The sequence below is a fragment of the Dipodomys merriami genome, unplaced genomic scaffold (genome assembly GCF_024711535.1).
Source record: "Dipodomys merriami isolate MVZ:Mamm:240054 unplaced genomic scaffold, mDipMer1.0.p SCAF_55, whole genome shotgun sequence".
Classification (NCBI taxonomy): Eukaryota; Metazoa; Chordata; class Mammalia; order Rodentia; family Heteromyidae; genus Dipodomys; species Dipodomys merriami.
The window spans coordinates 4,721,405-4,748,786 of record NW_027206124.1 but is presented as its reverse complement, the minus strand read 5'-3'; the positions used below and the strand labels follow the sequence as shown (position 1 = coordinate 4,748,786).

The following is a 27,382-nucleotide window of genomic DNA, read 5'->3' as shown; positions in this document are numbered from 1 at the left end:
CAATAAAAGGTAGATAGATAGAAAGATAGATAGATAGATAATTATCTCCTACCTCAGCTTTTCAAGTAGGTGGGACTACAGTCCATCACCGCACTCTCCTCCCTAGGAGCAGACTTGGATGGTACCATGAGAAACTGAGTCAGGGAAAAGCAAGGTTCTGCAGCAGGCTGCATATGCCAAGGTAACTCAATTCAACAACCCAACCAGAGGGCCAGAGCCGCCTCCCAACTTCCCCTTGCCGTGGCTGCAGGGCAGGATGGGGTCAAGGCGCTGTCCCAGGTCACGCAGCTCTCTTCGCAGGCCTGGGCGGCGAGGCAGCTCAAAGGAGCGAGATTGGGGGTGGGGGGGGAGAGGGCGGCTGGGCCTGGAGACCCGCGCCCACCGGCCTGCCGTGGTGACCTGGGTCAGGAGGTTTAGGAGCCGCCGCTGCTCTGCGGGGAGGGGGAGGCGGGGAGGGGTCCCGCCCGTGGGGTGGGGAGGGAGGGGGACGGGAGGGGAGGGGGCCGATCGGAAGGGACGGAGGGGACGGGAGCGTGGCGGCGGGGGGCGGGGAGCCGCTCCGAGCGACTCTGATCCCGCACGTGTGAAACCGGGAACCGTCCGTCGCGGGCCCCGATGTCCGAGGCAGAAGTCCCTGGGGCCGAGCACCGAGCCTCCGAGGCGCCCGGCTCGGGGAGGACTTCGGGGCGCCCCGCCCTCCCCTCGCGGCGGCCGCGCTCCTCCCCCGGCTCCGCCGCGCTCCCGCCCTCCGCCCTCTCCCCTCGCTCGCTCCCCCGCCCGCCCGCCGGAGCCCGCGCCGAGCCCGCGCCCGAGCCGGAGCCGGAGCCAGAGCCCGAGCGCGGGCAGCGCGGAGCGGGCGGCGGGAAGGCAGCGGGGTCGGGCGGGCCGCCTCCCCGGCGCAGCCCCCGCCAGGCCCGGGGCTCCCCGCACATCGCCGGGCCGGGGAGAAGCCCGGAGTCGCCGCGCGCCCGCGCGCGAAGACCCACCGCCGCGCCCCGAGTGCGGGATCCCGGGGTGCGGACCGGCGGGCGCGGGTCCGAGGTGCGCCCCGGAGGAGGACGCGCCCGCCGGAGGTCCAGCTCCGCGGACGGGACACCGAGCCCACCCGGGTCTGGGATCCCCGAGGACGCCAGCAGCCGAGGCGGCGGCCCGCGGGCGCCCGCGCGGGGATCGCGGGCCGCGCCATCGCCGCGGGGCCGGGGAGCCGGGCCGGAGGGAGCCGCGCGGCGCCCGGCCATGCGCGGGGCGCAGTAGCGGACGGCGCGGGGCGGGGGGGGGGGCATGGAGCGGGCTGGGGCGCGGGGACCGCGGGGCGGCCGCCGCCCGCCCGCACTCCTCTGGCTCCGGCTCCGGCTCGCGCTGCGGCTGCTGCTGCCGCTGCTGCTGGCGGGGCCGCCGTCGGGCCGTGCGGGGGCCCCCGAGGCTCCGGAGGCGGCGGCGGCGGCGGCGGGCACGGCGGCCCCGGCGGCGGGGGGCGATCGCTGCCGCGGCTACTACGACGTGATGGGCCAGTGGGACCCGCCCTTCAACTGCAGCTCGGCCGTCTACAGCTTCTGCTGCGGCACGTGCGGCTACCGCTTCTGCTGCCACGACGGCCCGCGGCGCCTGGACCAGAGCCGCTGCTCCAACTACGACACGCCCGCCTGGGTGCAGACCGGCCGGCCGCCCGCCCGCGCCCGCGACCCCGCGGCGCCCCGGGACCCGGGCCGCGAGCGCAGCCACACGGCCGTCTACGCGGTGTGCGGCGTCGCCGCGCTGCTCGTGCTGGTCGGCATCGGGGCGCGCCTGGGCCTGGAGCGGGCGCACAGCCCGCGCGCGCGCCGCACGGTGACCAGGTGAGCGCGCGCCGCCCGGCCGCCCCCCCGACTCCCCCCGCCCCGTCCTCCCCCACCGCCCTCCAGGAAGCCTTTCTGCTGCTTTCTGCAAGGTGTCAGTCGCCCTCTGCTCCCACTTCACAGAGGGAGACACCTGACACCGCTCAGGCTCCCCTTGACCTTCCGGTCTGTGCTGGGTGCTGGCCCCGCCCCCCCCTCCCCCCCGCGCCCGGGCTCCAGCCTCTATGGAGAGGGCGCAGGGTCGGTGCCCACGGAGGCCGGGGCCCGTGGGTGGGGGAGCCCGGGCCCTGCGGCCTGGGAAGACGCGGGGTTCTTGGCTTTCTCCACGCTTGCTTCTCCTTTTCCCTCCCTCCTGCCGCTTCCCACCCTCTCCCTCCCCCCGCTGTGACTCAGCCCTGACCTTCCTTCCCTGGGGTTTCAGAAGCCCACGCAGGAGCCCCCAGGTGAAGGTCAGCGCGTCCCTCCCCTGCGGGAAAGGGGAGCGGAGTGTGGAGGAAACACATCTCTGTGTTCCCAACATCTCTCTAGCTGGGTTCTGAGCTTGCTGAGACATGGGGTCCACAGGAGCCCAGTTCCCTTCTCTAGCTGGGTGGAAACACGGGCTGGTCGATCTGTGTCCTGATTCTGGAATGTTCATCACCCCCATTAACCCCCACTAGCACCCTTCACGGCCTGCCAGGGGTATCCACCCACAGCCCTGCTCCTTTGGCATGGGAACTGCCCTGAGGCTGCACCTGCCCAGGCTGGACATGCAACAGGCTGGCATTTAGCAGTGCCAGTGGCCGACCAAATGGGCATTTCTCCTCTTGGGCCCTAGGGGTGGGGGGCTTTAAAGATCATGAAGTCAGCTAGGTACTGGGCTCATGCCTATAATCACAGCTATTCAGGAGGCTGAGGTAGGAGGATCAAGGTTCAAAGCCAGCCTGAGCTAACAAATGTAAGAGACTCTTATCTCCAACTAACCAACAAAGAAAAGCTGGAAGTGGAGATGTGGAGCAAGTGATGTGCCAGTCTTGAGTTCCTGGAGTTCCATGGTTGAGCTTCAGTATAAACATGCATGCACATGTGTACACACACACACACACACACATACACACACACACACACACACACACACACACAGATCACTCAGCTCACCCTTCCCAAGCAGCTAGAGAGAAGAGCGAGGGCTGAGACCCTGGGCTCCATCCTGCGTGTCTGTACTGCCTCTGTAAATGAAGTCTAGCTGGGGTCCTTGCTGCTTCAGGGACAGCTCTGCCTCTAGCTTTTGGGGGAAGGGCATGGTGGGGCATTCTAGCTGCCATGTTCATCTGGCTATGAGCCTATAATACTTATTCTTTTTTTTTTTTTTGGTCAGTAGAGGGACGTGAACTCAGGGCCTGGGCACCATCCCTAAGCTCTTTTGCTCAAGGCTAGCACTTTACTACTTTGAGCCACAGCTCCACTTCTGGTTTTGTGGTGGTTTATTAGAGATAAGAGTCTCATGGACAGCCGGGCGCTGGTGGCTCACGCCTGTAATCCTAGCTACTCAGGAGGCTGAGATCTGAGGATCGCGGTTCAAAGCCAGTCTGGGAAGGAAAGTCTGTGAGACTCTTATCTCCAATAAACCACTAGAAAACCGGAAGTGGTGCTGTGGCTCAAGCGGTAGAGCACTCGCCTTGAGCTGAAGAGCGAGCGCAGGGACAGTGCTCAAGCCCAGAGTTCAAGCCCCACAACTGACAAAAAAAAAAGTCTTATGGACTTTCCTTCTTCGGGCTATCTTTGAACCACAGTCCTCAGATTTCAGCCTCCTAAGTAGCGAGGATTACAGGTGTGTTACCAGTGTCTGGCTTCAGTAAGACCTATTCTGACTGTCCTCTTTGGGGAGGTCTTGGGTTCATGGTTAAGGAGGGGGGTGTCCCAAACTCCTGCCTAGATCTCACCCAGGAAAGAATTCTCAGAGGGCTCGGAGGGGACTGGAGTCAGCTCCTGGAGAAAGCTGCGGCAAGGCCCAGGAAGCCTGGCATCTCCATAGCTGAGGAGAGCTGGGTGAGATGTCGCCGCAGGAGTGAGCCCCTGAGTAGAGGGTGAAGTGGAAGATCAGCCTAGACCCCGCCACGCTAACCCTTGGCCACCCCAGGTGTCCTTGAGGACACCTCTTCATGAATCATGCATAGTCCAGCCCCAGAAGAAGGGTCAGGCCAAATGGGAGAAAATCATGGGTTCTGGGTGCTGCAGGCAGCTGGGCTGAAGGCTGGGTTGGCTGTCTGTAGGGAAGGCTCGTCAGACACTGTCACAGCTGGCTGGGGGCTGGGTGTGCTGGGTACCCAGGGAGGTGGCTGCCCAAGGTCACGCAGCCTTTGGTGCTGGGCTGTCACAGGAACAGCTCCTGGCTTCTCTCCTTCCTTCCGTCCTTTCTGGTCTTCCTGCCTGTGCTGGCAGTGAGGGCTGGGCCCAGCAGAAGCCCCTGCTGCAGGTGGGCAGGTCACAAGTCCCCCAGGGGCTCCCATGGGGTTTAAAGAAAAGGACACTGCAGGCAGAGGGAGCTTGGGGGAGCAAGGTATTGGGGAGGGGGGCGCTTGTCTTAGAGAAGAGCCCTGGGAAAATTAGATGACCCTGGTCACAGTGACTAAATTTGCAGACTTAAGATGGTCGCCATCTTAAGTTGACAGGGTTGTGTCACGTGAGATCTCTCAGAGAGATTGAAAGAAATGGCTACGGCCACACAGTGCCCCTGATAACTACTGCTGTCTTTTTTTTTTTTTTTTTTTTTTTTTAATTTTGGTGCTAGTCCTGGGCTTGAACTCAGCGCTTGAGCACTATTCCTGAGCTGCTTTGCACAGGACTACTGCTCTATCACTTGATCTGTAGTTCCATTTCAGCTTAAAAATTTTTTTAAGCCCAGTGGTGGTGGCTCACACCTGTAATCCTAGCTACAGGAGGCTGAGATCTGAGGATCAAAGTTAGAAGACAGCCAGGAAGAAAAAAGTCTGTGAGATTCTTTTTTTTTTTTTTTGGCCAGTTATGGGGCCTGAACTCTGGGCCTGGCTTTTCCTGCTTATGTGGTGCTGAGGAATTGAACCCAGGGCCTCATGCATGCAAGGCAAGCACTCTATCACTGAGCTACCTTCCCAGCCCCAAGTCTGTTAGATTTTTTTTTTTTTTTTTTTTGGTCGGCCGTGGGGCTTGAACTCTGGGCCTGGGCGCTGTCCCTCAGCTCTTCAGCTCAAGGCGAGCGCTCTACCACTTGAGCTACAGCGCCACTTCCGGTTTTCTGGTGGTTTATTGGAGATAAGAGTCTCATGGACTTTCCTGCCCGGGCTGGCTTTGAACCACGATCCTCAGATCTCAGCCTCCTGAGTAGCTAGGATTACAGGCGTGAGCCACCAGCGCCCGGCTCTGTTAGATTCTTATCTCCAATAAAGTACTCAGAAAAAGCTGGGAGTGGCACTGTAGCTCAAGTGGTAGACACTAGCCGTTAGCATAGAGAGCCTCAGGGACAGTGCCCAGGCCTTGAGTTGGAGTCCTGGGACCAGCAATTTTTAAAAAATTGTTATTATATAAACGTGATGTAAAGAGGGGTTACAGTTATATAAGTCAGGTAAAGAATACATTTCTTTTTGGACAATGTCATAATGTCACCTGTTCCCAGCTTTCTCCCAGTTTTTCCCCTCCCATTCCCGCCCACAAGTTATACAGTTCATTTTCAACATTGTCTCTAGTGAGTACCTCTGCTGCCTTTGTTCACCCTTTGTCCTTCCATTTCTGTGCCCCCAGCCCCTTACCCTCCACTTACCAATTTTTGCTGGTTAATTGGAGATAAGAGCCTCACAGACCTCCCTGCTCAGTCTGGCTTTGAACCGCACTCTGCAGATCTCAGCCTCCTGAGAAACTAGGATTCCAGGCAGGCTGGTGGGCTGCCCTAGGTTCGTGTCTGTGGTTTTTGACAGTGAGACTGAGGCATGATGGGAAAGCAGCAGGCTGAGGACACTGCCTTCTATCACTCTTTCCACACAGGACGCTGACAGAACTTCTGAAGCAGCCAGGCCCCCAGGAAACACTGCCTCCACCACTAGGCCCACCCTTAGGCAGCTGTGTCCAGGTCCAAATGGGTGATGGTCTCCCTCGGGGGTCCCCCCACAACAGCACAGGTGAGTCGGCTGGAGGCAGGTATGGGGCCATCTCCAGCAGAGCATGGGCTGCAGGGGAAGGTGTTAGATTCGCATGCTTGGTTGGGGAGTGGAGGCTCTGTGCCTCCCTAGGGAAATGTGTGTGCATGGGGGCGGGGCCAGCTAGTCATCGCCCTGATGGAGAGAGGGGTTTCAGGGTCTAGGATCCTAAGACTAGATCCAGGATTTGCTGTGTTTGTCAGGCTCTGGCGTGGTGCCCTGGAGCCTGGCTTCCTCTTGGCCTTGCTGGGGAAGAAACGCTTGTCCCCCGTCCCCCACCCCAGCCTCAGTCCCTGCAGGGAGCAGGTTCTGGGGCTCTGCCTGGCGCAGGCCTAAAGCAGGCAGGCCTGACGCGCTGGCCAGCCACACATTGGGGTGGCACCTTCAGGGCTGGCTGCCGTTGTTCCTGGCTTTTGAGCCAGGTCCTGGGCATGGTGCGGGGAGACGGGATCTGCTCAAGCCTCACCTAGAGAGCATCCCGCCAGTCCCCACGGAGCTGGGGCTGCAGGTGGGGTCCGGGGTCAGCCTGCGTCTCCTTCCCGCCCCCGCTCGCCCCTTTAGACAAGAAACGCCTCAACAACGCCCCCCTCGGGTCGGCCACCCCGGGGCCCCCGCGCGGACCTCGGCTGCAGGGCGGTGGCAGCTTGACCTTGCAGCCCAACTACGCCAAGTTCGCCACGCTCAAGGCCGCGGCGCTCAAGGCCGCAGGTGAGTGGCCGCCGCGGGCGCCCACGCTAGGGCGACCGAGCTCCCGGGCCGCCGAGCTGAGGGTCTGGGGGCGGGGCCCCGCGGTTCCCACGCTCTTCCGGCTCAGCCAATCCGCGCCCAGGGCGCCACCCCGCAGCCAATGGACTTTCGGCTCTGGCGGGGACCCTGGGCCCGGGCGGGAGCCCGGGTCGCCCCGCACCTTGACCAGTCCCTCGCGGTCCCGTCCCCGCAGAGGCCGCCCCGCAGGACTACTACTCGCGCTTTCCCGCCCCCGAGCCGGCCCCGCGGGCCCCGGAGGACTTGCCTGCCCTGCTGGACGCCTGCCCCTGGGCCCCGCCGAGCTACGCGCCCCCCGCCCCGTCGGGCCCCTACGCCGCCTGGACCGCCGGTCGGCCCGCCCGGTCCGTCCCGCGCGGCCACTTGGCCCCGGCCTCTCCGGCGCCCCGGCGCCTCGGCCACGCGCCCCGGCGCCAGTTCAGCGTGGAGAAGCTCGCCGAGGCCTTCGGCGCGCAGCCCCCCGGCCTCTACAGCAGCATGGGCCGCGGGCCGCGGCACCTCAGTACCAACAGCAAAACCGAGGTCACCGTGTGAAGCAGGGCGGGTTCCTACCGAGGCCCGGCCGGACGGCGATCGGTCCTGAGCGCGGCCGCAGCCGGGCAGGGCCCCGGGCCCGGGCCCCGGGCGGACGGAGGCCTTGGAGCCGCGGGGTTCGGGGCCAACGGAAGGGTGCAGCCATAGGGCTCCTCATGTAAATAAACCCTGTACTGCGGCTCCTGCCCGAGGCATTGATGGCGGCACCGGTCACGGACTAGACAGACGGCAGTGCAGGCAGAGGGCACAGCATGGGCAAGAGCGGAGGATCATACCCGCCGGGTGCCAAGGAGAAGTGGCTGGAGAGGGAGGCCAAGGTTGAATGCCAGGCCTAATGCTCCCACCGGGGAAGCCATGGAGGGGCGCAGCCAGGCCTCGGCCATCTTAAGGCATGGGCACAGGGGAGAGAGGACTGTCGGGCTCCGTGTGCTGTTTGTGTCCGCGGACAAGGCGTGAGCTGGCCGCACACTCTACAGCTTGAGTTGGCTGAGCCTGGCTGAGCCTCGCTGCCAGCCTGGCCCTGGGCCGGCCCCTGGCCTGCCGGCTGCTTGGCCACATTGGCCCATAGCCACCCCCCTAATGCGTGTGGGCCATGTGGACATCTGGTGCTCAGGATAGAGGTGCTGCTCTGGGTAAGAATGATGGAGATGCTGGGGGAGCCAGGCAGACCCCTCCCTTAGGGCACTCACACTGCGCATGCCCAGTACTGCCTGTCCCTGCCTGCCAGGAGGGTTCCTGGTACCTGGCTGAGGCCCAGGACACTGCCAGCAGCCGGCATGTCTTTCCAAGTTCCTCTGTTCCAGGTACTGACTGGCCTGCTTGTTTGGGGGAGGAGAGGAAGGGGGAGGGGACGGCGCTGCAGCCAATCAAGCCACCTGGTTGGGTGTTTTCCTGACATGGTACACTATTTTGAACAGTAATTACCGCTTGTTGGTGTCTTATTTAGTCCTCACAAGAGATCACAGGGCTGTGCCTTTAGATATGGAAACTGAGTCTTGGGTCCCAAATAAGTTGCTGACTCGCAGATGGGACCCTCCTGCATCGTGGCACCAGGAGCTGAGACAGGTCGGCAGGAAGAAGAGCCCGCTCCCAGGGCATGGGCAGCCTTGCTCTCCTTTCCTTGGCTGGGCTGCCCTGAGGCCCTGACTCACCCAGCACCGTCTCAGTCCATCTCCTGCTGGAAGGTCCATCTCGGCTGTTGAGTCCCAGAGCCCATGGCCCTGCAAAAGCCACTGCCTCCATGGCTCGTGGGAAGAGGGCTCTCCCACCACCAGCTCAAGCTGGGGAAGGTGCCCTGGCGCTGCCCCACAGCTGTTCGGAACCGTGGGAAGGGAGCAGGTACTGAGTCATGGTGCTTGCTGAGATGTACGAAAAAGAATCCAATTTCTGGGCACACAGGCCACCCACTCTGGTGATGGGCCCTGCTTGGGCTAGGAGGTGGCCATTTCTGTGCTCATCCTTAGCCCCAAGAGCCCTGGGTCTCCCCTAGGGCCTGGCTTAGGCTAAGGGTAGGGGCTACTAATGAAAATGCTGAAGTAGCCAAGGAACAACTTGGGCTGCTGTGCCCAGCACAGTGTGGCCAGCAGTGACTGCCCGGAGGAAAAGGTGTGTGCAGGGTTGCTGCTTGTCCTGGTGAACGGGTCTCAGGCATGGATGTGCAATTCAACATCAGGCTTTTTCCCACATGGCATGCCCAAGGCCCATGTACCCTTCCTAACCCATACCCATCAAGACCCTGGTGTGGTCTTGTCCCAGGGCCTCTCACCAGCATCACAGGGTACCTGTCCTCAAGTATGGCATATCATCCTACAAGCCTATGGGACTGATGGAAGGCAGGATTAGCAGCCCTATCTTGTACACCTGGCAAGACCCCACCGAAGGTAATCCAGCTGGGAGCTACGCTTGGGTCTCCGGGCTTTAGCCTGCAGGGAAAGGGAAGATGTGATCTACCTAAGGCCAGGTGCTGGTAGCTCATGTCTGTAATCCCAGCTACTCAGGAGACTGATGGCAGAGAATTTATAGTTTTGAAGCCAGCCCAGGCAGCAAAGTCTGTGAAACTCTTATCTCAATGAACCACTTAAAAAAAAAAATGGAGCTGTGGCTCAAGTGGTACAGGGCTAGCCTTGAGCACAAGTTCAGGGACAGGCCTAGAGTTCAAGCCCCAGGACCAGCACACATACACACATACAAAAGTGGTCCACCCACTGGAACGAGAGACAGCATCCCAAATCCCTGTCAGCCAACATGCCAGCTCTGTCCAGGGAACAAGTTAGAATGTACATCTACTCGGCTGCCCTCAGTCCCTGGCCCACAGTCAGCCAAGGTTTGCAGCCACCTGAGAAGTCCTGACAGCAGCCACACCATAGACCCTCACACACTTTGTGCTGGGTGGAAGCAATCTGTTTATTGAGTAACCTACGTCCAGGACACGGTGAATGATTCAACATCAAGGAAGCCATAGGGGCACCCTTTTCAGTGGAAGGCCACCCCCAACCCCTAAAGAAGAAAAGGCACAGTATATACACACACACAGACACACACGACACAAGGGCTGGGTGGCCCTGTGGGCAGAGGTCATAAATTACAGTGACAGTGGGGGAGGGCAGGAGATGGAAAGTAAGTGTGTAGGGGGGGGTCCAAGCACGAGGAGGGGCCCTGCTGTGTGCACTTGGTTGTGCTGAGGCTTCCTGTCCACCCTCTGCTCTGCCCCAACCTCCTGAAGGGGCAGAACACACGGGGAGGGGCCTTTTCAGTCTTTCGGGAAGCCCTGGAGAATAATCATCTCCTAGGGGACTTTGAGCCCTGGGATCCAGAAAAGGCGGACCATGTTTCTTCCTGGGATCCCCCTCACAGCAAGGAATGGGGCTCCCGCTGTCCACCCTGAAAAGAGGGGCTTGTGAGGGTGGCTTGGCGTTGGTCTCTGCCACCCGGCTTATTTACAGGACAAAGATTAGGGGTAAAAATATACTGTGGAAGTAGGAGTTCGGGTGGGGTGGGAGGGCACTTGGAAATCAAACAGGAGACTCGCCCCCAGGCCCAACGGGTGCCTTCATCCTGCCCAGCCCCCCGGGGGGGGGGAGTGGGAAGAAACAGGACAATTAAATAAGATACCATTTATTTAAAAAAAATTAAAAAATAATGCCAACATTATTTCAACCCCCCCTAGGCCTGCCCCTGCTTCCCACCCACCTCCGGGGGGGGGGGGCTGCCCCTCCCCTTCCCTGGCTGATCCAGGGAATGATGAGAAAACAATGAACTGGCTTAGTCAGGCACAGGGAGGTGGCAGACCCAGGAGGGAAATAAAGATGCCACAGCAGCTCTGCCCTGCATCACGGCAGACGCAAGCACACGTGTATATAAAAACATTCGTATAAAAAGGGGAAGGGGCATGCGGGCAAGTCCTGAGGGCAAAGTGCTCTCCGGTGCCCAGAGACTTAGTCCCCCCCAGAGAGAAACGTGGTAAAAAAGCAGACTGGGGAGACGCCGAGGAAGTCTCTGGAGGGCCAGAGGCAGGAGCCCCTTGACCCCCCATTCCTGCCTGGCACGCCAGGGCTATGGGCATCGACTGACAGCGACTTTGAAGGGGTTCTGCCCAGAAGACAAGGCTGATCTGTACCCCGTGGCTCTCTAGCGGGAGACAGAGGCTCAGAGACAGAGGGAGGACCCCAGGACAAAGATGGAGACGGTGGAGGGCACGTGGGCCAGGCCGCGCAGTCAGGAGGCGGCGATGGCAGTGCCACCGCCCAGCTTGACAATCATCTGCTGGCAGTCGCTGGAGGAGCGCCGGTCGCCCACCTTCTCCAGAGTGCGGGCAGCCTCGGCCAGCAGCACCGCCCGCTGGCCCGGGGATGACAGGAAGGAGAGGGGAAGATGGCGGCAGGCCAGCAGGATGGCGGTGGCGCGCTCTCGCTGGCCAGGCCAGGCGTCCACCTCGCCTGTGGGGATAAGATGCACCCAGCTGTGGTCCCAGTGTGGCCCCATTTCCTCACCTCCCCCACCCCTGTGACGCTGCTTCCCCTCCCCCACACCCAATCGTGGGGGACAGAGACTGGAACCCAAGCCCCACTCATGCGCACCTCCCACCCGGGTGGAGCCGCTCAGCCTACACCCACCCTGCGGCCCACAGCACCATCTCACTCCCAAGGCACCGTTATGGCTCATGATGGCTTTTTTGGGGGGGAGTCAGATGCTGGGCTGGGCCGGGCTCCCCACGGAACTCACCGTGCTTCATGTTTTGAGTGGTCCTCCGCCGCAGGCTGTGCTCCAGCAGCTGGTGGGTGCGGGTGGGGCTGGCTCCCGCCATCAGGCGCACAGTGGCTTCGTGCAGGAACACCTGGGTGCGCAGGGAAACCGTCAGACCCCAGGTCCTTGCCTCCATCTCTCCAGCGGTACTGCCCTGAGCCATGCCCCCCACCACCCAGCGAGGACTCCCCTTTTCCTGTCCTCAAGCCAACCCTGAAACCACACACAGGCCAGCAGGCACAGATGGGGAGGTAAGCATGTGTCCACTGTGACAGAAACAGAGTCCAGGGGAAGTAGGACTAGGAAAAGGGGCGGCGGTGGCAGCAAAGCTGCTGCTAATTTACGGTCTCATTCCCTTCTGTTTCTTCACCAAGCAATCAAGCGCAGAGGTTTTCAGGTGTAAGTCAGTGGCTCTTGGGTAAACAGAAAACAACTGAGAGCCAGGCCTAGGTCTAATTTTGTTTTTTGTTTTGTGCCAGTCCTGGGGCTTGAACTCAGGGGCTGGGTGTTATCCTTCAGTTTTTTTTGCACAAAGCTAGAGCTCCTTATTGGAGATAACAGTCTCATGGACTTTCCTGCCTGGCTGGCTTCAAATGGAAATCCTCAGATCTTGACTTGCTGAATAGGTAGGAGGATTACACTCAGGAGCTGCGTGTACGCAGCTCCCCAAGTCTTTTTTTTTTTTGTCAGTTGTGGGGTTGAACTCTGGGCCTGGGCGCTGTCCCTCAGCTCTTCAGCTCAAGGCTAGCGCTCTACCACTTGAGCTACAGCGCCACTTCCAGTTTTCAGATGTTCCTGCCTGGGCTGGCTTTGAACTGTGATCCTCAGATCTCAGCCTCCTGAGTAGCTAGGATTACAGGTGTGAGCCACCAGCGACACTCTCAGAGTCTTTAATTTCATTATATCTTAGCCTCAGGGAGGGTCTTCAGGGCTGCTAGAAGGCAGTGGGGGGCGCAGTGGGGAATGGAGCAGGTATTTTTAGAGGTCTTGGAGAGCGCGCCTTGGCTATGAGTAGACCAAGTGAGTCCCATGAGGCAGAGATGGGCATGCTTTTATTTTCCAGTTAGGACTGGCTCTCTAATGTTTTATTGTTCCTGTGGTGTTACTCTACTGCACATAGTGGCTGGCATGACTCGCTGAGTGTGCCCCTGCCCCCTGGCAGTGTGACCGGGTGAGTGTATCCCTGCCCCCTGGCAGTGTGACCGGGTGAGTGTATCCCTGCCCCCTGGCAGTGTGACCGGGTGAGTGTATCCCTGCCCCCTGGCAGTGTGACCCAGTGAGTGTGCCCCTGCCCCCTGGCAGTGTGACCCGGTGGGTGTGCCCCTGCCCCCTGGCAGTGTGACCCGGTGGGTGTGCCCCTGCCCCCTGGCAGTGTGCCCCTGCCCCCTGGCAGTGTGACCCGGTGGGTGTGCCCCTGCACCCCAGAGCAGCAGCTTCATTCTCACATGTTATAGCCACTTGTCTCCCTGACATTTACGGATCTTCTCACACAGATATTTACAAAGTAATTCAGTTGGATTTCAGGTAAAATTATATTGATTTCAACACAAAGGAATGATAATGTTTGAGATGAGGGCAATGTCCATTATGACACTATCTATAAAATACACGTATTGAAATGTCTCATCACAGCCTGCAAATACATACAATTATGTGTCAAATGAAATCAACAACACATTTAAAAAATGTTTAACATAAGCCAAGCACGGGAGTGCAGGCCTGTAGTCCAAACTATTGAGGCTCAGGCTGGAGGATTGCCTTAGCCCAGGAATTTGAGGGCAGCCTGGGCAATCTATCAACCTAGCAATAAAATCAAAAGGGAAATGATATCCAGAAAGCCTCGTTGTACAACTCTCCTCAGAGACTGATCTCAGATCCTCAGCAGTGCAAAGGGATGTTTGCCAAGGAAATCAGCAGAGCTGAAGCCTCTAAGTGGCTGGGAAAAGGAGTTGACAAAGGAATTCTCTAATAGGGCTCTGGAGATTCCTTACTCTTCCAGTTCTGACGAGTCAGAGCAGCTCCCTGGTGGTCAGGACTAGGCACTCCCCACCTCCTTCCTGCCCTCTAGAGCTTGAACGCTCTCCTCCAGGGTCTGAAGTGTGTAGCGTGGCTCAAAGTGTCTCTTTCAGGCCCAGAACATGGCAGGTACTCAAGTGTGCTGAGCAAAGGGACTCCCAGTATCCACCCTTCTGTTGGCTGAGCAGGTGCTGGACAGGCTCAGAGGGCCAGCCCTGCAGTGTACCCCCACATATACCTGTGCTGGGTTCTGGGGCTCAGACCCCACAGACCCAACCTGTCTATCTCATCATCCTGCTCAGTCTCACCTTGCGGTACGCTGGGCGGAAGCTGTGCGCCAGCCTGCGTAGGCTGCCGAGGTCTCGCTGGAAGCCAGCCAGCTCGGCGCCTGAAGCATGGTAGGTCTCTCCCAGGGCCTGGCTGGCACCTGTCTGCTTTTGCCAGAGTGCCGTTCGCAGAGACAGTAGTAGGTCACAGGTGAGGAGCTGGAGCACCTGTGGGGCAGGCCAAGACGGAAGACAGGGGTGACTGGCTGGGCCTAAGGCAGGAATCTCGCATCCACCAGGCCCTCCCTTGCCCACTCTGGGGTAGGTGCAGCAGCCATAGCTTGGTAACCCTGAATAGTGGTCCCTTCCGTGACCCAGGAGGGGGTGATCACCCCATTCTGCAGGTGAGAAAGGAGCGGGAAGCAGCGTAGGTGGGGAATACAGCAGTCAGATCTGAGGGCCCAGGTGGTCCCCCATGGCTGGCCTGGAGACGGGTGTCCAAAGGTGCCAAAGGGCATCCTTCTCTAGAATAATCAAAGGTCTGCTGGAAGTAGAGGATGGTAGGAGGAAAGGGAGGGGGAGACAGGTGTGCATGAAGGAAGAACAACTTCGTGGTGGCTCAAGGCTGGGGTTGGATCTGGGCCCCCATGTTTCCCACTTACTAGCTACATGACCCTAGCACATGACCCAATTTCTCTAAGCCTTGGTTTCCTCACTGCAAAGTAGGAATGGCACACAGGGCTGTTGTGGGCATCGTGTGAGACAGCACTGGCCTCCATACGTCCGGCAGGCCATCCACAATGTCTGCCTGGCTCCCCACAGCATGATACAGGCACCATATCACGGGCACGTGGATGAGGGCCCTTTCTGTATGAGGAGCTGACCCTTGAATGGCGTGGGTTCTAGTGGAGCTCCTCTGGGCCTGCAAGCAGCAGGCCTGGATGGATTTTGCTCTCAGGCTACCAGGCTCTTTTTCTAAGCTCATTCTTCCCTCTCAGCTCCAACCCCAGTGGTGTCATTCACCTTTTTCTGCTCCTGAGATGGGGTCTCTCGTGAACACACATCATACCCAAGGAGTAGGTGAAGCCCAGCAGCCGCTCACTATCCTGCCTTTGGTCTCAGGCTCATGCCCTTCCCCACAGGGCCAACAAACTGTCCTGGCTTCACCCTGGTACCCAGGCCCACTGACAACCTTTACTTCGAAGTGCCAGCCATGACATTTGGGATTAGCCAGGAGTGTGACTGTCCAGGACGCTCCTTGCCGCTCGGTCTTGAGTTAAGACACCACGTGTTCCCAGGGGAACAGGGCTGTCCTCTAGCTCCCCTTTCTCCCAGAGAAGCTGCACCTCCAGCGGTGCCCTCTAGTAAGGCTTCTCTCTCCGAGTGACGGGGCCTTGGTCAGCGCATGCCTGGAGGTATCTCGAGGGCAGGGCAGGCCTCTGGGATGCACTGTGGAAACATTGCATAGGTACTGCCAGAACATGCAATGCAACTACAATGCACCACAGCTGCCCGCCAGGAATGTGTGGGCTGCCCACGGAGGTGCCAGGGCCATGGATGGCTCAGAGTGCATGGGCCTGAGGCCAGGAGCTTGTAGGGTTCCAGGGCTGCAAACTCCCAGCCGCGGAGGAACCGCTCTGGCTGTGCAGTTTGCCTAGGAATTTACAGCCACTGGCCGGCCGGATCTGCGGTTCGGGGAGTGCAGAAGAGGTTCAGGGACTTGTTCCCAGACCAAAAAGGATGTCTCTGCCAACAAACCACATTTTGGAGACGGGGCTGCCAGTGTGCTTTCTCTAAGATGGCACACAGTGCGTAAGCTAGAGTTGAGTGAGTTCTTACGGACTAGAGCTGAGCGCCTCTGGGGGGGCCAGCGAGGCCCTCACTCACATGGTTGAGGGTAGGGTCAGAGGTGGCCCCGCTGACGTTGAGGCTGCTCCACAGGTGGCCGCTGGCCCTTTCACAATGACAGAAGGAATTCTGCTGCCCATCCGCTTTCCCAGACACGGAGGCGTGCATGGCTCTGCAGGTATGGAAGATGGCCTTCACCAGGGGGCTCCTGCAGCAGCGACAGAGGCAAGAGGCAGCTCAGAGCACGGCAGAGAGCCGCGAGGCAGACTGGTATCTGGCTAACAGGTGGAGAGCTGAGATGGTGATCGCCACAGATGGCACACGGTTCTATCAGTTCTGATCATGGTTTATGCTAGCCAGCTCAAGCTCTGCAACACAGGTTCTGAGCTAGGTTGCTCTAGTGTAGCCATCAGCACTGTCACTAAGAAGCTGTGTGAGCTGGGTGCTGGTAGCTCACGCCTGTAATCCTAATCCTCCTCAGGAGGCTGAGATCTGAGGATCATGGTTCAAAGCCAGCCTGGGCAAGAAAATCCACGAGACTCTTATCTCCAATTAACCACCAGAAAACCGGAAGTGGCAGTGTGGCTCAAGTGGTAGAGTACTTGCCTTGAGCTGAAGAGCTCAGGGACAGAGCCCAGGCCCAAAATTCAAGTCCCACAATGACCAAAAAAAAAAGAAGCTATGTGAGATGAGATTTCAAACAATTTGTATTTTTTCTCCTCTGTATAGAAGTGGCTACAGACCAGGCATTGGTGGCCTGTAATCTAGCTAGGCTACTCAGGAGGCTGAGATCTGAGGATCACGGTGTAAAGCCAGTCCAGGCAGAAAAGTCCATGAGACTCTTATCTCCAATAAACCATTAGGAAACCAGAAGTGGTGCTGTAGCTCAAGCGGTAGAGCGCTCGCCTTGAGCTGAAGAGCACAGGGACAGTGCCCAAGCCCAGAGTTCAAGCCCCATGACTGACAAAACAACAACAACAACAACAATAAAAAACCAAAAAAACAAAAAAACTGGCCAGAACCCCACACTATCTATAGTGATGAAGGCACTGGCCACTGTGTGGTTTGGGCAGAAAATGTCTCTGAGGGCTCGAGTGTTGAGGGCTTGGTCCCCACGGCCATGTTCGGAGATGGTGCTTTGGGGAAGTATTGTATTATGATGGCTCAACATGCTCAATGGGTTAATGCACCAATAGTCATAATCTGGCATTACTGGGAGGTGACAGGCCCTAGAAGGTATGGCTTGGAGGAGGTAGGTCGCTGGTAAATCTTGAGTCTGGCCCATTCTTGCCTGTCTTTCTCTGCTTCCTGGCTACCATAGAGAGAGCAGCTCTGTCCTACCACCAAGTTCCCACCACGATGTCCTGCCTTACTAGGGCTTCCAAGCAACAAAGCTAAGTGGCCATGGACTGGAACCTCTGAAACTGAACCCAAACTGACCCTCATAAAACCTTTGAGGGACAGGGCACCAGTGGCTCACGCCTGTAATCCCAGCTACTCAGGAGGCTGAGATCTGAGATCATGCTTTGAAGCCAGCCTGGGCAGGAAATTCCATGAGCCTTTTTTTATGCCAGTCCTAGGCTTGAACTAAGGGCCTGGACATAAGTCTCTGAGCTTCTTTTTGCTCAAAGCTAGTGTTCTACCACTTGAACCACAGTGCTACTTCTGGATTTTTCTGATCATGTGGTACTGAAGAATCAAACCCAGGGCTTCATGCATGTTAGGCAAGCACTCTACCACTGAGCCACTTTCCCAGCCTCCATGAGACTCGCTGGAAGTGGCGCTGTGGCTCAAGTGGTAGAGCACTAGCCTTGAGGACAAATAGGTTCAGGGACAGTGCCCAGGCCATGAGTTCAAGTCCTAGGATTGGCAAAGAAAAGAACAACAACAACAAAAGTTTTTTGTTTTTGTTTTTTGTGTGTTTTTTTTGTGCCAGTACTGGGCTTAAACCCAGGGCCTAGTCACTCTACGTTTGGGCTACATTTAACCAGCTTTTTGCTGGTTAAGAGTCTCATGGACTTTTCTTCCTGGGCTGGCTTTGAACCACGGTTCTCAGATCTCGGCCTTCTGAGCAGCTAGGATTACAGGCAAGAGCCACTGCAGCCTGGCTTTTATGAGTTGTTTTTGTCAGGATTTTTAAGAGCAACAGAAGCTGACTAAAATAGTCCCATTATTTGTTCTCTGAAGACTATTCTCCCAGAAGTCTTGTGTTAAGCATTTAGAGAAACTAAGCAGAGAAGAGGACAGGGAACGAAGCTGGGCCACAGGCTTCCTGCCCGGACTTCCTGAGGAGTGGCAGCAATAACTGCACCCGGGCGGGAGGGAGGTGGGGGAGCCCACTGGGGCATCCCGGCTGTCAGCTGCGGCTGTGCAGCTGAGAGGAGACGCAGCTTCAGACAACCTCAGAGAGCCCAGCAGACAACCCTAGGTGGGAGTGCTCAAGGCAGGGCTGGGGCCGGGGGGCCGCCAGCTCAACAGGGGGCTATAAATTGGGGCTAGATATCAGGGAAGGGGTGACACTATCCAAAAAAGAAATGTACTCTTACAAGTAAAGAGCAACTGTAACCCCTCTGTAGTCATCTTTCTAGTAATAAAGAAATAAAATGGGGCTACATAAAAATTGGGACATTAGACCTACTTCAGGGCTCACCCTGCTTTGATCAGATCCCTTCTGTGTTCTCTGTAAGGGGCCAGCCTTGGCTTTGAGGCCAGGACCCTGTCTGCAGGCCTTTGTACCATGTAGCATTCTCAGCACTGTGTCTGATCAGAAACAGGCAGCATGTCCCAGGCGCCCATGGCTGAGGGCCTGGCGGGTGCAGATGTAAGTCTTGAGGAGGAATGTCAAGAGTTCTTTGGTTGGGCCTTGTGCTCCCGGTTGTTCAGTTAGAAAAGCAGGTGGATGGGCAGTGGCAGATGGCTGAAGGGAGCCCAGAAACAATCCCGGAGCGGAGTCTGTGCCACTGCCACACACACAGCTGCGTCTGCTTGAAGCCTCTGACTTGCAGGACTCACACTGCCCTCCTCACATCTTTTTTTCTTCTTCTTCCAGTCCTGGGGCCTGAACTCAGGACCTAGGCACTGTTCCTGAGCCTCTCTGTGCTCAAGGCTAGCACTCTACCACTTGAGTCACAGCGCCACTTCTGGCTTTTTCTGTATGTGGAACTGAGAGATAGAACCCAGGGCTTCATGCATGCTAAAAAGCACTCTACCACAGAGCCACCTTCCCAGCCCCACACTGCCCTCATGTTTTCCATAGCCTGTGGTCACACAGAAACTGGGGGAGGAGGAAGAGATGCTGACAGCAGCTGGAATGACAGTTGAGCTGGGCAGAGCTATGCACACGTGCATAGACAGCCTCAATTTCCAGGGTGCCCTCTGCTCCCTCCTCTACCTCAACCTCTCTCCTACCATACAGTTTTCATCCTCCTCCACTCCAGTGTGGCCACATGTGGACCTGCTTCCTCTCAGTGGCTCATACAGGATTCCTCTACAGAGAAACAGAGTAGTGGCCAAGGATGCTTACGTACTCAGTCACTTCCAGAGCCCGAGGGACATGCTCCACTTCGGTGAAATGTGAACGCACAGCAGCGTCATCCCCCTGGATCCAGCTGATGGCCATGGTGATCGCAGATGTCCACCAGCGACAGATGACGTCTGGGCCTGAAAGGGGTCAGTAGCAAACATACTTTAGCCCCAGCAGAGCCAGCTAGGTGGAGCCCATGACTGCTATACCCCTACCTACACGGCGCATGGCATCTTCTTCACCTTCTGGAGATGGTAACTCAGGTGAAAGCACTCACCTCCACCAGCTTTTGGATAGTGTCTGGTAAAATCTATCAAGAACTTAAGGTCTTCACTCCTACTAACCTAATAATCCTGTTTTTGTATTCTATCAAAATAGAATTGAGCTGGGTGCTGGGTGGCTCACGCCTAGTTACTCAGGAGGCTGAGATCTGAGGATCAAGGTTCAAAGCCAGCCTGGGCAGGAAGTCTATGAGACTCTTATCCTCAATTAACTACCGAAAATGGAAGTAGAGCTATGACTCAGAGTGGCAGAGTATAAGCTTGAGCATAAAAGCTTACGAACAGCACCTAGGCCTAGAGTTTGAGTCCTATAACCGACATAAACAAAAACAAAGAAATTGGCTTGAATAGAAAAGTGTAACAAAAATGTCCATTGTAATAATCTTTAGAATTTTACCTTGTTACTATTATTATTAGTAACTAAGAATTACTAAGCAGGAAAGAGGCAGGTACTTGTAATATAGTCACCCTTCCTGTCCTACCCATAATATTTTTTTGTCAGTCATGGGGCTTCTTGAACTTTGGGCCTGGGCACTGAGCTTTTCAGCCAAAGGCAAGTACTCTACCACTTGGGCCATGGTGCTACTTCCAGTTTTCTGGTGGTTAATTAGAGATAAGAGTTTATGAACCGTGATCCTCAGATCTCAGCCTCCTGAGTAGCTAGGATCCTATAATTATTTTTAAGAGCTGGACACAACACGATGGCTAGTGTCTTCAACGTCTCTGGAGCAGCATTCACTTTGGAGTATTTTGTTGTTGTTTTTTCTTTCTGAGCCTCAGTTTGCGTAACTGCTAAATTGTGACCCCAGTGATATTGCAAAAGCCAGTGGCAATGTCATGTGAGAAAGGGTCTGAGAACATGTTATCTCCCACACTGAAGTAATCACAGGTCAGTGCTCAAAGCTGGGATGGCTGCTTTGCTGGGATCCAACCTTCCCCAGGAGAGTGGGCAAAGGGTAGCTTGGCACTCTCATGCTCCAGGGTCTTAGAAGCCTGAGAGGTGGCTGCTGATATGCTGTCACCCTGATAGCAGCTTAGAGATGATATTTACTTACTTGCTGTCCCCTGGAATGTTGCCCAGGCTGGCTAGCTGTGGGTTTGGCTACCTGGAGGCCATAAATACAAACCTGGGACCACAGAAGATGCTTCCGTGTATACCCAACAAACCCCAGACCTACACAGAACAGAACACCTCTAGAGTGTGGTTCCACGGATGCTCACCGAGGGCGGATTTGCATACAGCACTGCTGGAAAATGGTGGGGTCACAAACCCCACAGAGTCTACAAAGGAGTGAAGTAACTTCAGGTACTCCAGAGCACTGGAGAATTCACTACAAAGGAAAGAGAGTAAAATGCAGAGATTACACTTAATGAGCTAGTGGTCTAGCTTGCCAGTTCAAAGACCCAACAGTTGTTTCTGGCTGTGCGTTCCCAACACCCCAGGCACAGGCAGCGGGGCCCGCACATACCACCAGCCTTTACCTTCCCCTTCCACGCGTTCTCTGGGCTATCACTGACACCCCACCTTCCTCCAGGAGGCCAACCTCCCCCCGGCCCCCAGCATATTCTCATACAGTTTCCTAGCACAGCTGTCCTATCCCACAGTGCTCTGCTTCCTGGGTCTAATTCTGTGATGGAAAGGCCATGCTCAGTAACTATGGGAGACTGAGGCAGAAAGATCACAAGTTCAAAGCCAGTTTGAGCTACAGAGGGAGCCCCATCTCAAAAAATAAGCCACCAAAAATGCCCCAGGGCTGGGTCCCGATGTATTTGGACCAGAGCTGTCGTCTTCTGCTCAAATCTCTGTATCCCATTCCTACCTCCTCTCCTCTCAACAGGTCACTCACTCTCTATTCCAAAAGGCAAAGCGGTTCATCACATTCCTGACTTACTCCAACAACTGACTCTACTTGGTAGCTGGGTCTACACCTGGGCTCTAGTTTTAAGAAATAAACACAAAGGGGGCTGGGAAGGTGGCTCAGTGGTAGAGTGCTTGCCTTGCATGCCTGAGGCCCTGGGTTCGATTCCTCAGCACTACATAAGCAAAAAGAAAAAAGCCGGAAGTGGTGCTGTGGCTCAAGTGGTAGAGCAACTCTTCAGCCTTGAGCTGAAGAGTTGAGGGATAGTGCCCAGGCCCAGAGTTCAGGCCCCACCACTGGACCCCCCCCCCAAAAAAAAAAAAAAGAAAAGAAAAGAAAAGAAATAAACACAAAGGGAGCAGGGCCTGGGGACTTTACCAGCTCTCTTCTTCTTGGTCTCCTGCCTTCTTCTTGGCCTGAGGTTTCACCAAGGATTCCACAGCTCGCTCTAGCAGGTTCTTGCAGAAAGCCTGGTGGACCTGAGCGATGGGGTCAGCTAAGGAAGAGAAAGGCAACAAGGGTTAAATGGGTGTTCTCTCCAAGCCACGTTAGCATTGATGATGTAGCTCGGTGGCAAATTTAGCACCTGTGAGGCCTTGGGTTCAATGCTAACACTCTATGGGTCTTATTTATGAATACTTTAGTACTTTTTTTTTTTTTTTCCGGTCATGGGGCTTGAACTCTGGGCCTGGGCGCTGTCCCTCAGCTCTTCAGCTCAAGGAGAGCGCTCTACCACTTGAGCTACAGCACCACTCCCGGTTTTCTGGTGGTTTACTGGAGATAGGAGTCTCACAGTCTTTCCTTGCCTGGGTTAGCTTTTAACCGCGATCCTTAGATCTCAACCTCCTGAGTAGCTAGGATCACAGGCGTGAGCCACTGGTGCCCAGCTCTTTAGTACTTTCATCTTCATGGAAAAAAGAAAAGAAAGAGAGAAGAATCTAAGAAACAGTGGTGCCTTGTAATAGGGATCAAATTCCTCTACAAAACACAATGACCCTGATAAATAAGCAGAGAGCGAGTGTGAATATGTGTATACAACCTCAAGTCTCAGAGGCTGTCGCTTGTCTTTATGGCTAGGGAGAACAGCCAGGTAAGAAAAGAAGGGCTACAGTGGTGGTTGCTACGCTCTTGACAATGAAACAATGAAGAATCCCTTCTTTTATCTTCCAGAGCCTGGCCACAGAACCTGTGATTAGCAAGGCTCTAGCTGAGCTGAGGAGACAAGGGGCCCTGAGTGCTTGTGAGAGTTGACTTATGGGAAGGCCCAAACCATGGCATCACCACCGCTCCCCTCTGCCCATACATGGCAGATTACACAGGCCATATGTGGGCCTTGCTCTGCCAGGAGGAGGAGGGAGTTTTACGCATGTTGTCGGTTTTCCATGGGACAGGACCTGGACCTGGGAACTCCAAGAGGTGTGACCAGGATGGGGAAGTCTATGCTGCAAACAAGCTGGCAGTGGGAGGAACAAGGACTGCTTTTGCTTTCATCCTTCAACTTTTTTTTTTTGTTGTTGTTGGTCGTGGGTCTTGAACTCTGGGCCTGGGCACTGTCCCTCAGCAATTCAGCTCAAGGCGAGTGCTCTACCACTTGAGCCACAGCGCCACTTCTGGTTTTCTGGTGGTTTATTGGAGATAAGAGTCTCATGGACTTTCCTGCTCAGTCTGGCTTTGAACTGGGATCCTCAGAGCTCAGCCTCCTGTGTAGCTAGGCTATTATAGGCATGAGCCACTGGTGCCTGGCATCATCCTTCAACTTTTTGACATTAAACAGTTATTAAAAACAACAACACATAAATTCTTTTTTTTTTGGGTCTGGTCGTGGGGCTTGTACTCTGGGCCTGGGCGCTGTCCCTCAGCTCTTTAGCTCAAGGCTAGCACTCTACCACTTGAGCCACAGCGCCACTTCCGGCTTTTTTCTTTTTGCTTATGTGGTGCTGAGGAATCGAACCCAGGGCCTCTGGCATGCAAGGCATGCGCTCTACCACTGAGCCACCTTCCCAGCCCCAACACATAAATTCTTATATTGAGCCATAGCTGTTAAAAAAAAAATCAACATACAGCAAACCTCTTCAAAGCTTACACCCCCTCTTTCCTCATAGCTGCACAACATGACTCCTCTCCCCACAAGCTCCCTGTTCAGTGGGGCAAGCACGGCCGGAAGCAGAAAGCTACGGAATGCTCAGTCTGAGTCCACCCCACCACTCCGGAGTCCACCCCTGTGCCACTCCGAGGCAGGGCAAGTCAACTCTAATCACTATCAAATGCCAGGGACAGCAAGCCAGCATGTCTCTCCAATGCCTGGAGCCCTGTCCCTGTCACTACTCTGAGCACTTGACAACTGCCTGCCACCTATTGTTCCCTAACTGCTCCATACACATCCTCTGCTTTCCCAATGCGCCCAGAGGCCAGGAAACTGCAAGCCCCACACACCCTCTGTCTCCAGAGTGCCTGGAACCAGGGCTAAGAATACAGTTGGCACTTAATCACAGCTCACCCTGTGTGGCACTGGGATAAGGGTGTGTGTGTGTGTTTGTTATGGTGCAGGATCTGGGGTTTGAACTCAGGGTCTATGCACTGTCCTTGAGTTTTCTGCTCAAGTCTAGCATTCTACAGTTGAGCTACAGTTCTACTTCCAACATTCTGATGTTTAGAGATCACAGTCTCACAGACTTTTTTGCCCAGGCTAGCTTCGAACTGCAATCCTCAGATCTCAGCCTCCTGAGTAGCTAGGATTACAGGCGTGAGCCACAAGCGCCGGCTAGGTTTGGTTTTTGAATGGATTAAGTAAGTCAGGGACACCTGAGTCTCTGTATCTGGTTCACAGAGACCTGCAGCAGGGGTGGCTCCGGTGGCCATAGGCAGTTCTGAGCAGTAGTGAAGGTGTTCTCACCTGGGTTCCTTTGGGCACAATACAGACTCTCCTTGGCTGCTGATTTCACTGACCAGCTTCTCTCCATGAAAAACTTCTGGCCCAGGGGGTGGCAGAGCCAGCGCAGGGAGTCAGGTACAGTGCTGTGCTCAGGGCCACACAGGCTCTGGGCGCGACTGAGGAAGAAGCTCTGTGGAAGGACAAGGACAAGAGCTTCATTGGCAGAGGCTGGCTGTAAGATCTCGGGGTCAGTAGAGACAGTACCAGGGGGACAGTTCAGAAGTTTGGGAAAAAGGGATCACTGGAGGCCAGAACCCAAATGGGTTCTATAGAAGCACTCCCACCACAGAAACTAGGGAAAGTAGCTCTGTTCTCAGGACCCTGCTAGGTATGGCAGTTCAGTCATTGTTCAGAGGACATCAGAGGCCCTGCCTCACACTGCTGGTAGGCCTGTCTAAGCCCTGCAGCCTCCAGTCCTGACCTGCTGACATTCAACCTGCAGAGTGGAGTGGGGGCTGCTTAACCTGGAAGGGGCTTAAGTGCCTCTGGCTACACTTCACCTTCAGCCTTGCAAGTGTCTAAGCCCGGCAGCACCTCACTCTCATGTCATTTTAAATCATACCTTTGACAAGTATTTCTAGGCAAATTTATTTATATTTTGATTTGCTATATTTTCAGCTCTCTTAGCTCTGAGGATAAAGAGTTTAGAACAATGGGGGGGGCAGTGGTCAGTGTCCCAGCAGGCAGCACTGGCACCAAGCACGGCTGGGAGGTCTGCCCCAGAACACACAGGCATGGGCATGCGCACATGCCACCTCTGCAAGGGCAGCTCCACAGAAATCCCCCAGCCTTCCTTGCGTGAACCCTGCCATTGAGGAGAGACCACCAAGGGACTTTCAAAGGCTTTTTGCGGGGACAATGTGGTCGGTCCATCACTTGCTTTAGAAAGTGCAATGTAAATACCTCTATTCTAAAATTTCCTGATTTGGGGCTAGGAATGTGGCTTAGTGGTAGAGTACTTGCCTAGCATGCATGAAGCCCTGGGTTCAGTACCACATAAACAGAAAAAGCTGGAAGTGGCGCTGTGGCTCAAGTGAGCAAAAGAAGTTCAGGGACAGGGCCCAGGACTGGCAAAAGAAAAAAAAAAATCAGATTTTCTAGCTTGAAAAACTATCCAACACAGGCCACTTTGAGGACAGAGCTGAGCAGAGGAGGATAGGAAGGAAGAAGTACAGATGGGGCTCAGAGAGCCAGAGCAGGGGCTGCTAGCACAGCCCGAGGACCATCCCTTCCACGTCAGCCACTGCTTCTGTGATGAGGGCATTCGGCTCATGGTCTGGTAGTCTTATGGTTTTGACCTTTTCTGGGCTCTAAGCAGTGATCAGCTAATGTAATGGCCTCAGAAGACTTGAATGTCAGGGTTAGAAATAGCACAGCCAAAGCTCGACCATTCAAGGTGGCAGATGGAGAAGACTTTCTCTCCAGGGGAACCTGGAGACAGCTGCCTGAATCTGAGAGAAAACTACTGAGACTGCTCTATAGTCACACACAGACATTCTGATATTCTGACAGAGGCTTCCAGGACAAGCGGGACAGTTTACTTAAAGGTCGAATCATAGGCCAGTGGTATAGTCTTCCCTCCTCTTTGAGCGTAGAATGCTGAAGAACAAGTAGAGAGGCACCCAGCAATTCTCAAAGCATCCCCTGAACCTGAATGGCAATAACCGGGGGAACACTGCAACTGAATGTGCCGGAGAGAAGGGAGGGAGGTGCAAATCTGGGACCTTTGCCCCAGCTGTCGGCTCTAATCTATTCCCAAGGACAGCCTGCTCCACAGCCTGACCAACAAGGAAAGGTGGTGGTTGCTCCAAGATAAATGGAGCATCAAATGTTATCTCAGAAGGGCTCAAATGTTAGAAACAAGATGCATAAACAAAACCTGGCTAGGTCATAGGGCAAGAGGAACAAGAGGCCATTAGGAAATCATCTATCTATCTATCTATCTATCTATCTATCTATCTATCTATCTATCTATCTATCTAATCTTGGGGCTTGAATTCAGGGTCTGGGCACTGTCTCAGAGCTTCGTTTGCTCAAAGCTACCACTCTACCACTTGAGCCACGAGCTTAACTTCCAGTTTTTTTGTAGTTTATTTCCAGCCTAGGCTGGCTTTGAACCTTGATCCTAAGATATCAGCCTCTGAATAGCTAGGATTACAGGCACCTTGAACTTGTGATCCTCCTGTCTCCGACTCTCTAGTTGAGCCTTGTGAGGATTTGTTTGTTATTGTAGGGGGCTCAGGGCCTTGAGCCCTAGTACAGGTCTAGTTTGAGCTGAATTCTGAAAAAAGAAAAACTTGGAGGTTAGTAGTTTGAACTAGTAAGACATAAACGTGGGATAGGGAATAGTAGTCTGGTTTTTTTTTTTTTTTTTTTTTTTTGTCGGCCGTGGGGCTTGAACTCTGGGTCTGGGCGCTGTCCCTCAGCCCTTCAGCTCAAGGCGAGCGCTCTACCACTTGAGCTACAGCGCCACTTCCGGTTTTTCTGGTGGTTTATTGGAGATAGGAGTCTCACAGTCTCTCCTGCCCGGGCTGGCTTTGAACCGCGATCCTCAGATCTCAGCCTCCTGAGTAGCTAGGATTATAGGTGTGAGCCACCAGCGCCCGGCAGTAGTCTGGTTTTTGTGAGGGAAATTATAAAAACTTTTTATTTTTCATGACATTATAGTTTTTTAATGATTTCCCCAAGCGTTAAAAAAATTTCCCTTACATTTTTTTTTGTTTTGTTTTGTTTTTTTTTGGTCGGTCGTGGGGCTTGAACTCTGGGCCTGGCCGCTGTCCCTCAGCTCTTCAGCTCAAGGCGAGCGCTCTACCACTTGAGCTACAGCGCCACTTCCGGTTTTCTGGTGGTTTATTGGAGATAGGAGTCTCACGGTCTCTCCTGCCCGGGCTGGCTTTGAACCGCGATCCTCAGATCTCAGCCTCCTGAGTAGCTAGGATTACAGGCGTGAGCCACCAGCGCCTGGCTTCCCTTACATTTTATACACACCAGAATTCTCCTAAGCTGGGGTAGCATATGCTGACTGCCTGATGTGAGAGGCCATGGCAGGAGCCCCAGATCCACCTAGACCCCAAGAGCCACCCAATACTCCAGGGCAGTCTGAACTCTAGGCCGTGACCCCCTACAGTTCTCA

At 55.5% G+C, this 27,382-nt stretch overlaps 2 protein-coding genes across 2 annotated transcripts in view; one reads left to right on the top strand and one right to left on the bottom strand.

Moving 5' to 3' along the window:
• The first annotated feature begins 1,281 nt into the window (after positions 1 to 1,281).
• Shisa8 (shisa family member 8) lies at positions 1,282 to 7,383 on the top strand. The gene is made up of 4 exons (XM_069999886.1): positions 1,282 to 1,835; positions 5,832 to 5,965; positions 6,545 to 6,691; positions 6,924 to 7,383. Exons 1-4 carry the CDS (start codon positions 1,282 to 1,284, stop codon positions 7,280 to 7,282), a joined length of 1,194 nt encoding a protein of 397 aa, XP_069855987.1. The 3' UTR covers positions 7,283 to 7,383.
• Positions 7,384 to 9,660: 2,277 nt separating this feature from the next.
• Srebf2 (sterol regulatory element binding transcription factor 2) overlaps positions 9,661 to 27,382 on the bottom strand; it is a 68,923-nt gene continuing 51,201 nt past the window's right edge. Inside the window, exons 12-19 of the mRNA XM_069999662.1 lie at positions 24,211 to 24,379; positions 21,696 to 21,813; positions 20,680 to 20,789; positions 19,182 to 19,314; positions 15,694 to 15,862; positions 13,849 to 14,034; positions 11,504 to 11,615; positions 9,661 to 11,217 (exon numbers count right to left, since the gene is read on the bottom strand). Coding sequence (XP_069855763.1) covers positions 10,997 to 11,217; positions 11,504 to 11,615; positions 13,849 to 14,034; positions 15,694 to 15,862; positions 19,182 to 19,314; positions 20,680 to 20,789; positions 21,696 to 21,813; positions 24,211 to 24,379 — 1,218 coding nt within the window. The 3' untranslated portion in view covers positions 9,661 to 10,996. The remainder of the gene's footprint in view (positions 11,218 to 11,503; positions 11,616 to 13,848; positions 14,035 to 15,693; positions 15,863 to 19,181; positions 19,315 to 20,679; positions 20,790 to 21,695; positions 21,814 to 24,210; positions 24,380 to 27,382) is intronic.